Source organism: Cydia splendana, chromosome 12, assembly GCF_910591565.1.
Source record: "Cydia splendana chromosome 12, ilCydSple1.2, whole genome shotgun sequence".
NCBI lineage: Eukaryota > Metazoa > Arthropoda > Insecta > Lepidoptera > Tortricidae > Cydia > Cydia splendana.
This window is the reverse complement of record NC_085971.1, coordinates 12331774-12344567: the sequence shown is the minus strand read 5'-3', so window position 1 is coordinate 12344567 and position 12794 is coordinate 12331774. Positions and strand designations below refer to the sequence as shown.

The window sequence follows — 12794 nt, the reverse complement described above, 5'->3', positions numbered from 1 at the left end:
CTTTCTTAGATCGCAATTCGTTTGCCAAAATTTTAATTTGAAATACATATTTAGGATTTGCTAGTGATTTGATCATTTAGAACCTTGATAAGGCTAAAAATATGTGTATTTAAGTATTTATATATTATGTATATCGTTGTCTGAGTACCTACCCACAACACAAGCTTTCTTGAGCTTACCGTGGGGCTTAGTCAATTTACGTCAATGTCCTAAAATATTTATATTATATTTAATTCTTCCATATGGCAACCCTATACGTGATTATCTTAATCACAGTGTATATTTGCTATGCTCACGGTACAGAACACTTCAGGCTGAATAAAGCAAAACCGTGTAATTTCGTTATCTTATCGGGGTCGTTCACTCTTGACATTCAACTTTTGTGCCATGGTATAGTATCAGCATAGTGAGAGAGAGATTTCGCGGTTTCTCATCTATCTAGAGACGCAAGTATTCATTCAGAAACGGAAAACAATTTGATACCAATACCGGTGCACGCGTACCGACATTGATCTGAAATTAGTCTTACTATTTATAAGTTTGGATCTCTTGCTTGCTACATGCATTAATGAAATTGACATAATTTTTTACAATACTGAATATGTATTAGGCCCATTCGAGTTTTAGTTATTCGATCTGTTTCCTATATCATACTGAGATCAGTATGACATATGTCAGTGTCAAAAGTGACGTTTTTGGTTGAAGAAATGTCTAAACTACGAATAACTAGCTAAACTAATATATCTAACCTCGAATTGGCTTGTTTGTATAATGTATAAGTTAGCCACATTTTCATTGAGATTAGTAAGCGTGTCGTACAGTCGTAGCACTAATCCGCTACGGTTGTGTTGGTTTAGCGTAGGCAGCCTACGCCCTCTACTGAATAAATGGCGGACAGATCTGCAGTTACTATACACTGTCGCGTATTTCCTGTCGTATATGCCGCCGTTTATTTATGTTTTGGCACGGACACTCGCAATTGTATAAGTCACTTGAGTTTGCAACGACACGACCGCACAACTGAATAAATAACACTCCTGGATTAATTTTGTTGTTACACAAATATATTTACACCGAAAGTATAAATATAACATTTAAGTATTTACTAAATAATTCTCATGAAAGCTAAATTTAATTTGTAAACATGACCCAGTTAAAAGAAAAGTTAGAAGATTTCATTTTAATTGTCACATTTATCTTGTACGTGTTACTGTTTCCGAAATGCAAAGTAAGCTCTCCACTGTAAAAAAGAGTTTCAATTGTTTGTCGTCAGTGAACTAACTTTGTTTTGTTTATTCATTTCAGACTCAGATGAACGGTGAGCACGCCGGCTCGCAGTGCGGTCTGACGTCGCTGCTGCCGATGTCGTGCCGCGGGCGCGCCGCGGCGTTCGCGCGCGACTTGCACTCGCGTCTGCGCAACCTCGGCGCGCACGACACCGACGAGAACAGCTGGCTCGCCAAGGAGAACGGCGCGCCCCACCGACATGCCAACCCCGCGCAGCGCGATCTCGACACCTTCTACGACTTCGAGCTAGAATGCGAGAGCCCCTCCAGCCCCGTCGACGAGTTCGGCCCGTCCTTCAACGACCGCTCGCCCACCGACGAAGAGCCCCCTTTCTACGATGTCGACGGTGAACCCGCGGAACAGACCAAGTTGATGATGCCCGAAAAGAAACGGAACGGATTCAAGTTCTCCACAGCTTTTTACTCAGAAGGGTCTCCCGTGAAAGTACAGCCGGTCGCACGTGAAAATGGCACTGCCGATAAAAAACTGTTTTCTCCGATCACATTTGAGGGTTGCGCGCGACATAACAGTTATGATGAAATCGACTGCATCGCCAGGCCCTTCACATTGGAAACAGACAGACTGAGTCTACCCACACTTAATAGTACGACCATAGACAGTGATTCGGAATTTGAATCAGCAAAAAGCGAACAGTCCGAATGTGTCGATGAAGTATTCTCGAATGAAAGACGACCAACAAACGATGTCTCGGCAGTCTTGGAAACTCTATCTCTTGCAGAAGTCGAGTCTATTGAAGAGGAACCAGCAGTAGAACAAAATGAAGAAATTAAAGAAAATCACATCAATGTAGAAATAAATGAAACATTAGAAATAGTGACCAGTGAAGTCCCCGATGAGAAAGAATTATCACCCGCACCAGAAATTGAGCCGTCACTTCTTAGCGTAGAAACAAATGATCAAGAGGAGCACGAAGACACAGATGACAGACCCCAGAGGGTTCGACGATGCTCGTCTCTTAAAACCGGTAAAACACCACCGGGCACACCGGGACGTAAGAAAATCGTGCGCTTCGCGGACGTTTTGGGTCTCGATTTAGCGGACGTCAAAACATTCATGGACGAGATTCCTGTCATTCCAAAGTCAGCGTACGATGACCTGACGGGATGCGACGTGGCGAGCTCGCCGCCCGCGCGGCCGCCGCCGCGGCTGGGCGCGCTCACGCTCGTGCCGCTCTTCGTGCTGCCGCGCGACGTCACCGACAAGCTAGAAATACAGAACGTGTGTCTGGAGAGTGCTCGGGTGTGTGACGGTGTCCACGTGACGATCTGCGGCTCGGTTCGCGTACGCAATCTGGACTTCAACAAGACAGTGCACGTTCGCTACACGATGAATAAATGGAAAACGTATACGGACCTGCAGGCGAATTACGTTCAATGCTCGTGCGACGGGTTCTCGGACCGCTTTCAGTTCGTTCTATACGCGCCGTGCATATCGTCTGGGCAGCGCCTCGAGCTGGCTGTCCGCTTCCAATGCAAGGGGCAGCAGTTCTGGGACAACAACTGCGGAGCGAACTACTGCTTTGACTGCCTGGCGCTGGGCGCGCTGGCGCCGGCGGTGCCGTCGTCGTCGCCGCAGAGCTCGCCGCTGCACCCACAGGTGGAGTGGCACCCGTCCTTCTACTGACGCCGCGGCGGGTGACGCCGGAGGCGACAGGGCCCGAGTCCGAGGAGCGCTCCTCACTAGTCACATTCCTGTGCCTGTTCCAACTGCGGTCAGTTCCTAGGCGGTACTCGGCGACGTCCTAAATTATGGAGGCTTCGAGCTGTAAAGCATTATTGTGATACATTTTAGAGTAGGTGTAGATATTAATGCGACGAGTGCGCGACTCGTACCGAGTGCCATTTGCAGTAACGACTTTTCGAATTAATGTATATTTTATCGAATCCAATTGTTTTGTACTTGTAACAGTATATTAATGTCCACGGGGACAATAAATTGTAGGAATATTGGAACTGGAGAGAGGTTCAGGGCAGGAGTGTCCTGTTCGAGAGAATTGTGAATGCTATCATATTTTAATACGTTTATACAAACAATAAGCCTTATGTAATAGATCTACCTATGTCGAATTATGAGCGGAAACGTCACGTAGTTAGAAAGATTTAAATATTCACTCTGTCGTCTTATTGAACTGTAGATATTCGGTAAAACTGTTTATTAAGATTATATCTGTGGTGACATAATAATCTCACCCTTGTTAGATCGTTGTAAAGTTTCTATTGTGGTGAATGTGGAGAAGACCGTCTATCAGGTAAACCCGTCTACAAACTCTTGCGCTTGTAGACATACTCCACTTGCAGAAGGTCGGTAGAGCAGAAAGAGCGAAGCTCTTCCTTTCTGACTGTGTCTGAGCGAAGTACGTATACAAATACGAGAGTTCTTGGCCTATGACGGTCTTCCCAAGCAAAAATTGTATCGGTCTTACCCACATTGACCTTACTATTATTAGCGTTAAAAATATATGTCTGAGTACTAGGTAAGTCACGTATTATTACGATCATCAAGCAATTCTTAGGTAACTATGAGGATTATGTGAACTGTTTTATACTTATTTACATTGATGTTATGAACTGGATATTTTATATTTTTGTATAGCCACGCAGACATGACATATTTTCCTATAAAGAACTGATATTAGTCGTTGATTCGGTTTTGAGATTTTAACCAACGAATGTTATAGGAGTACGAAATTAAATTATTATTAATTGTAAGCAATATCATACTATTTATTAGACCTTTCTGTGTATATGTACCTGAATTCTTTTATATGTGGCCATATGAATTTAACTAAATCTACAATAATAAAATGCCATCTAATGAATTATTATTATTTGACACTTGTTTTATTAATAACTATCAACATAATAAATTAATGTGCATAATATCTTTATATTGGTGTTTATTTTAATTCCGATTATATTAACAACGTTAAACAATAAATAAAACGACAGAATTTGATTATAAATTTAATAAGTACGGGTCATTTGCTGAGAAATAAATAAAACATTATTTCTTAACTGTCGTCATGTATATGACACTAGTATTAGAACTGTACAATTAACTTTCTTTTACTTACCTAATTGTTTAGCTTAAAGTTAAACGTTACTTAATTCCAACTTATCTACGTACAATATCCATACGAATTAATATTAATACAAGCTACCTACTAAGCCAACTTATTATATTTACACGAAGGCAAAAAATATATCACAATGCTTGGATGATAGTGAAATACAAAACATTACCTACCATTAACGTATTATAACGAGTCTAAAATAAATAAGTTCATCCAATTATTTCTATATGTAGGTACCTAACAAAATAATGGGTGGAGTTTGAAAGCAAAAGAGTAGGCACTTATAGTCAATAAGACACTAGTTCCATAAGGATTCATTTAGAAATCGGCCTTATTAACTGCAGACATTGCGGTACGTATTGCTTGAAAACGTCGCAATTAGTGACGTATTTAATTAATTATCGGTATCAAGACCTCTCTTAGAAACAGGCACTTATTTTTATACAAAACAATAATATAATAGATATTGTTTGTTTTGATGTTTAATGTAGGTATTTGCTCGTATGATTACGATGTTATAGTCTTATTATTTTTAAGTGAAAGCGATAACGTGAGTAGTTTTAATTGCTAAATATTAATATTACCATCCAACGTATATAGGAAACAAGTATATTGCAATGGCCGAGCTTGCCAGGCAAAGCACTGGGCCCCATTATCAAATGTAATCCTATAAAGTACATTACGTTTGCAACACTTAATACCTACTTCAATAATGAATAAATATTATGTCTACTGAAAATACTCAAGAATTTATCAAGTATTGTATACTTATACAATTAAGTCTATCTTTGTTCTACTTGTGTATTTCCAAATTGTTTACAACTTCTTCAACGTCAATGAAGCTACTCATGTAGCACCGTAGGTATACAGCAAAAAATATGGGAGCATATAACTTACTTACAAATATGTCCCATAGTTCTTAATTCGCTGACATAAGAGCTATGGGACATATTTTTGAGTATGATGCGTGCACCCATATTTATACACTTAGATTTTTTTCTTAAATATAACGAAAAGCTTGTCCTACAGGAAAATAATTCTGGATCCAGGGGATTTCCCAGGGGGGAGGCTGTAGATTTCGCATTGCTGTCATGATTAGAAAGTTCAATGCGTTACAAATTTTACGGAGATAGACACTGACATCGCCTGCGTCAACGCTGCAGCAGTGTTGCTGATGCAGTCCCCATATGAATGAAACCTTAACACTGCGAAATGTGTCGACATACTATGACAGACAGGCAGATGTAATATAACATCGGTGGCAAACAAGCATATAATCCGACGAAGTGGTAAGTGTAGCCTATGGGAGGTAAATTGCTAGTCCAGGTAGGTCATCTGCCCGTTGTCGATCTTTTAGAAACCTTAGCACTACTTGATGAGGGTAAGATTTCCTATTCATTAGTATGTGGGCTCTGGATGAAATTTAATCGCACTTTTTGTATCCGACGCGTTCTGAATGATGACGTGATTGCCTTAATGTTGGCATGTAAATATTATTATTAATTGTGATTTTGGCTTAAGATTGCATAAAGAGAGCTTTGATTCTTCTGTAGACTAAATCTTTTAATTCACGACTACACGCATATAGACATGTCAACTGATGCATGTTCTTCCGAGCATCTTAGTATACATAGTCTGATCAGCAAATCCGTGTATTCCCAGTTGTCCCCGCCAGTCACAGATAGGAATAGGTGTAATCATATAAATCATTACCATTTGTCCCCATCTTATGTATGTCTGCGGTCACGTGGGGAGCGGACAAATGGGAATACAAGAGCAAATCATGAAAATATTGGTATTAAGGTAAAGTTGACGAAATAAAAAACTTTTTAACAAAAAAAAATAACCGCCGAAAAAAAAACTAAAAGGAAATAAAAAAACCGGCACTAACACGAAACGAATCGACCAACAAAAACAATAGCGCACTGAAAAGAAAGAAATAATTATTTTGTCTTCAATAACGCAAGTGAATACCTATGAACTATGTATATACATACTTCTGAAATCAATCACACAAATCTGCGTATTTATATATTTACAATTTGTTATTTTTGGAGTCGGTGCAGGTGCTTCACTAAGGTGCTCAAGTTTGTTTGAGGCTGGCACCGACTCCTTAGTTTTTTTTTCGGCGGTTATTTTTTTTGTTAAAAAGTTTTTATTTTATAATTTTCTGTGGCTATAATTTATACAAATTTTTACATGCTTAATTTTTGATTACTTTTAAAATAGCTACCTACCTTGCTTTAGCTATTAACTGTTATATTAATAATCCTACTTTAACTATTATTTTGTTCTGTAATATAAATAAATTACCCCTATTTTTCCACCCTTAGGGTAGGATTTTTTTCCAAATTTTTATTATTATTACGACTACTCTGTAAAAAGTTGTGCGTGGTCATACGTTACAATCGGTGAGTGAAAAAATCAATCATCCCCTATTTTCCTACCCTTAAGGTTGGATTTTTTTTTCAAATTTATATGGGACCAACATCGGGGTATACCCTTTCCAATAAAAAAATAATTATCAAAATCGAACATCTCTGTGAAAAGTTATGCGTGGTCATACATAAAAAAAAAAATATATACGCGTCGACTTGAGAACCTCCTCCGTTTTTTTCGTCGGTTGATAAAAAGTGAGCCGATCTCTCGAAACATTTTGAACATGATCGGCTCACTTTATATTTCGTGAACTTTACAACTGTCAGAAAACTAAGGAAGTTATGGTTGAATTCACTCAACTCTGTTCAACTTTCCGATTTGCCTACCTACCTTGTAGATATAGATACATGTACTCTACAAGACTACCTACAACGATACACTTCATACTCATCGATACACTTATAAGCGTTTGTACTGCTTTCAACAGTTTCACAACTAACACAATGTCCATTGGCCTCACGTTGTACCCAAAAAATGCTCAACACTCAAATCTCAGGTATTTTGTTCCGGCCAGTTAACAGCAGCTACACTCGTCTGAACCTCTTCATCGCGCGCCGCTTGACTCGCTGCGACACTGGCAGCGTTACTCCGGGTTCCCTTAGCGCCTTGAGTTGCAGGTGGAGGCGCTGTTTGCAGAACTCGTAGAACTCTATTTCGCGGGTGAAGTTGGCGCGGACCATGTTCTTGACGGTCTCGGAGACCGGCGGCTTGAAGGCGTTGCGGTTGATGCGGTTGAATGTGTTTAGTTCCTCTGCAATGGAAATAGGTAGGCATTTTAAAATGTGATAGGAATTGTAGAAAATGTGGGTTATCGAAAAACATTACACTATGACGGCAAAAACAAACAAACAAGAGATTCATTTTTTTCCGCACGCCTATACATCGATTACCTAATCGACTATCAGCTTCATCGCCCCACCATAACAGGTTATAGGTCGTTATTAACAGGTTTTAAATATGGGCAAGTAAGATGGTAAGTAAGCTTAATAAATATACCTAGATATCAAAGTGCGTATGCTTATACAGAATATCCATTGCGACATGATAGAATTGAATCGAAACAGTTGTAGGATTTCCAAGATAATTGAGATTGCTCCGATGAAAAGTCAGGCGTACATGCTAGCACCGACAACCACCCTGATTTGATGCAATTTGCTAATCCATATCCAGCAGGCGTCCATTTTAGCATTATATGTTGATGTCATCATCATATCTTTATCATGATGATGATGACTTACCCTACTACAACTTGGACGTGTCGCAAAAAAGAGTCAACAGTGTAGAGTTCATATCTTCGATTACTCCAACCACCGCATATTGCTTCGCTGAGTTGTTTAATTTAGCTGATATGATGATGATGGCTCACCCCAATACAGCTTAGTCGCGCCGCTGAAGAACCGCGGGATGTATCGCTCGAGAGCCAGCAGTGTAGAGTTCATATACATACCTCAATCGTCACACCAACCACAGCATACTGCTCTTACTACATGCTTCTATGTCTGTTATGATGATGATGACTCACCCCAATACAGCTTAGTCGCGCCGCTGAAGAACCGCGGGATGTATCGCTCGAGAGCCAACAGTGTAGAGTTCATATCTTCGAGCACGCCGACAACAGCATACTGCTCCTCCACGACACGCTTCGCGCGCTGCAGCGCCTCTACGCTGTTAAATGGCCTGGAACATTCAATAAAACAATTAAAGAGTTAAACCAAGAAAGTCTGCAACGATTTTAATAGGAGACGCAGTTAAGTATTATTTACACGTCATAATTTCATAGAAGTTAGACGTTTAAAATAACACTTGCACTGCGTGTGCTATCAAAATCGTTGCAGACTTTTTTCTTGGTAGACCAACGCGCAATGCGGTAGTCAGAACTCTAGTTAATTTTTTCAGGAATTGGAGGCAGTCCACAGTTTATTTACCGAAAAAATGGGCATTTTATAGAGATTTATATAAACAATTAGATACAGCACCATCTGTGTCCTATACTGTGCATTTATCGTGAGAGAATATGTAAACTTGACGGTGTCAGTTAGCGCCCGAGTTTCTTAGTCTAGCCTTTGCTTGGAGCTTAAAACCAGAGGTCACTGTTTAAATGCGACCAAGAATTACACTAGATGTCGCAACCGTGCTTCGTACAGTTTTGTTTCCATATTGACAAGATGCTACATTTATTTTCTCAATTGAATGCCGCTAAAAGTAGTAATCTTAACGCACTGGGAACTCTATAGAAATCATATTTTTGGTACACCTTTAGACATGCCGAGCCTGTTAAAAATATAGACCTGAATAAAATTGCACATTCATGGTTAAATCAAATAAAAATCTCTCAATAATAGTCAATAACATCGGATTTTAAACTTAAATGGTTTCAACGTGACAAATTTTGGCAATTGCAAACCTAGTGGTACTTTATAAAAACGCGTGCAAGTAAAAAGCCAAGCAGTGTCTCGTCCGACGGTTTTTGTGGCGCTAATAGAATGTCATGGAGCTTTTTATTGGTCGGTCGTTAACTCGTTAAGCGACGTGGTTCGGCGCTTCTTCATAAAATATGTGTAAAGAAAAATGTTATTTAAGGTAAAAAATAAAGTCTGACATGTTCTTGAACTTCACTTTGGCTCTTGGCAAATAGACGCTCGGAAATGTATTTTTATCTATTTTATTGCAGTAGATGACTAGTACGAGTAACAACAGGGTTTTTCAGTACCTCTGTTATTTTTGATCGCTAATGATATTTAAGGCGATATGATTCGACTCATCAACGAATCTGAGGGGGTGAGGTGCGCGGCAAACCGTGAAGCCCCGCCCGCGCGTCCCGCGACCCGCTCGCCGACATCGTGAGCGCGCGCCGCGCACGGTAAACATAGCAGACGGGTCACAGTATAATGATCTTATGATGGCAGTATTTTAACTAGACCGGGAAATGGTCACGTTTTAGAGTTTTTATTGTATATGTACGTATGTATTTTTTGCATTACGTATTTCTGATAATTTCATGTAGAATTATTATTTTTATATAGACATGAGTACTTATTATTGATCAGTAAAGAACGTTTTAATTTCATGGCAGCGTGTTCGAGTTAAAGTACCTAAAGGAAAGTAACAATTTTAAAGGAGACGGTCAATTAAGGGTTCTATTTATAAAGGTTATTAACCTTAATCAATAATTTTACTTTACAGATTCCTTTAACTCAATAACGCTGCCGTGAAATTAAAACGTTGTTACTGATCAGTAATACTTATTTATAAGCTCTAAAAACAAAAAAAAAAACAGTTTCAAAGTAAATTTCTGATAACTTTTTGTCATTGCAAGCGTTATGGTTTCTTCTTGGCAACATTTTACATGAAAATGTTTTTGGTGGGTCTCATTATCACAATTTCCAATACTTTTGTTGCCTAACTTAATAAATTATTGTTTACAATACCTATCGACTTTATACCTACTTTAATGATCACACAATTTTAACGAAACAATGTTTTCAAGAAAATAATTCAATTAAGTGCGAGTCAAACTCGCGCACCGATGGTACCTACATTTTATTAAGTACATTATATATATTTTTTTTAATTAAGTTGTAACTGACTCATCATCATCATCTCAGCCATAAGACGTCCACTGCTGAACATAGGCCTTCCCCTTGGACCTCCATTCCGGTCGGAAGCGACCCGCATCCAGCGTCTTCCGACGGCCTTAACAAGGTCGTCTGTCCATCTTGTGGGTGGACGTCCTACGCTGCGCTTGCTAGTCCGTGGTCTCCACTCGAGCACTTTTCGACACCATCGGCCATCTTCTCTGCGCGCAATATGGCCTGCCCATATATATATATATATATATATATATATATATATATATAACATTTTCAAGAAGTCTGGTCGCTTGTGGTGAAAAAAAAATGTATGGAGAACAGATTGGCCAACTTTCTTAAAAATAGTTTATCTAATACTGATTCTAAAATGGTATCACACATGCTATTTACATTTCTACAAATAAAGATATGGCCTAGTGGTGTTTAAAGTGAAGTATGGTGCTAACTAGTAAAAAAGACAAAAGTGCGATTATCTCGAAAACCACGAAACTTTTACTAGACCTATAAGTGCATTTTCTGGACCAGCCTAAGCTGCCCTGTCGATGGTTAGAAGGTTGTCCATTAATTACTGGACATCCTGTATAGAGATGTAACTAACCCAAATCGATAGTCACAGCAAGCGATTACGATTGGATGGCACGTAGACTGAGGTATCGAATTGTGACGTATAATGAATTTTTATTTGCGATTTAAATAAAGCTAGAATTATATGGTTTTCGCGCAAGGCATTTAATACACCGACCGAGTAGGTCGCACCCATCGTCAAAATCTTAACTAACTGGGGATCTATTTTAAAGTTTATTTATGTTATTTCTGTGTCAAATTTGTTGTCTGTTAGGTGACGATAAATATATCCATATTTACAGTTGATTATCCACCTTTTCCTTATTTTTATTAAAAGAAAAATGAAAAATTCATATCGATTTACTTAGACGACTACCGATTCATAAAGGTGGTGTCCGGCTAGGCCTAAAATTAAAAAAAAGACGTAGAACGTAAACGTTCGTAGTGCAATTGTTTTCCTTTGTGATTTCGATGTGCGAGACATTTTACATTGTATTGCTGTTGTGAGTGACAGATGTCAAATAACGCAAATAAATATGCACACAGTATATGTCGGTGACTTTAGTTCGTCTACGGATCTCCTCATTTCTGATTTGATCACACAGAGAAACTCATAGCCCTCTCCATAGCTCGTTGAGCGACTTTGAATTCTCAGATGAGGCCGATAGTGAAAGACCACGTAAATGACTGAATAACACAAAATATTTAAAAAAAATTGTCTTATACCCGCCTTATTTTGAACTCCCTGTAATCACACCCCGTATTCCGCACCCTTCACAAATAATCTGATTTAGTAAAGTTTACTAAATGTTTTTTTTTATGATCTTGATCGCGTAATAATGTGTAAAACCCAAAATAGCGTCTTAAAACGTATTAAATTTTTTATAATGTGATCTTATTAAGCATTTATATGAGAAGAGCGACAAAATTTTACGCTAGTTATTTATAAATTTTTTTCGTTTTCAATAAAGAAGGAAGTTTGAGAAAATTTTGTTAATTAACAATTGCCTAAATAACTATAAGATAATTTTCTACAAGTAGTACATTTGTTGACATGTTTGAAATACACCATATTTTTTTTAAAATTTTCAATGAATATTTAATATCTTTAAAATTATATTGAATGTTACGTAATCGCTTTTTCACGCCGAAAATGAGGCGTGGAGGACTGTGTTCAGCGTTGAATAAAAAGTATAAATAATGGAGATACAGTCCTGCAAGTATATAATGTTGTATTGGAAATATCCTCCTCTTTAATAATATTAACTAGATTTTGCCCTGTGCGCGGGGCCCGAGGGCCCCGCGGTACGCGTGTTGTTTGCTGTTGGTGCTGTTGTTGACGTGTTGTTGTTGCTGTTGTTTGTGCTGTTGTAACTATTAACCTAACCCACTTTTCTGGTAGCAGTCCGTTTCTGTAGGGTTCGCAGTTCTAACCTAACCTAACCCACTTTTCTGGTAGCAGTCCGTTCCTGTGAGGGTCGCAGTTCTAACCTAACCTAACCCACTTTTCTGGTAGCAGTCCGTTTCTGTGAGTGTCGCATTTCTAACCTAACCTAACCCACTTTTCTGGTAGCAGTCTGTTCCTGTGAGGGTCGCAGTTCTAACCTAACCTAACCGACATTGTTGGTAGCAGTCCATTCCTGCTGTTGTTATTGTTGTGTAGTAGTTTGTTTTCCAAAGGGAGAAATAAATAAAGTTGTACTTTTGATAGAAAGAAAAGATCCGCATGCGAGAACTTCATTCCCGCAGCTCGGCCTTCGGCCTCGCGTGCTTGGGAAATCGTAACTTTTCCTATTGGGTCGTGTTTCAGCTCCAACTTC

At 38.9% G+C, this 12794-nt stretch overlaps 2 protein-coding genes across 7 annotated transcripts in view; one reads left to right on the top strand and one right to left on the bottom strand.

Moving 5' to 3' along the window:
• Positions 1–4195, top strand: part of LOC134795523 (glycogen-binding subunit 76A) — a 78471-nt gene extending 74276 nt beyond the window's left edge. For 4 of the 5 annotated variants that reach the window (XM_063767410.1, XM_063767408.1, XM_063767407.1 and 1 more), the window contains one exon: positions 1306–4195. In XM_063767410.1, coding sequence (XP_063623480.1) covers positions 1312–2931 — 1620 coding nt within the window. In that variant the 5' untranslated portion in view covers positions 1306–1311 and the 3' untranslated portion in view covers positions 2932–4195. Of the gene's footprint in view, positions 1–1099; positions 1229–1305 lie in introns of those variants that run through there. The other variant, XM_063767405.1, reaches the window with a different exon arrangement.
• A 2932-nt stretch (positions 4196–7127) lies between these two features.
• Positions 7128–12794, bottom strand: part of LOC134795490 (heparan sulfate 2-O-sulfotransferase pipe) — a 49578-nt gene continuing 43911 nt past the window's right edge. The window contains exons 7-8 of one of the 2 annotated variants that reach the window (XM_063767342.1): positions 8343–8497; positions 7128–7571 (exon numbers count right to left, since the gene is read on the bottom strand). In XM_063767342.1, coding sequence (XP_063623412.1) covers positions 7345–7571; positions 8343–8497 — 382 coding nt within the window. In that variant the 3' untranslated portion in view covers positions 7128–7344. The remainder of the gene's footprint in view (positions 7572–8342; positions 8498–12794) is intronic. The other variant, XM_063767341.1, reaches the window with a different exon arrangement.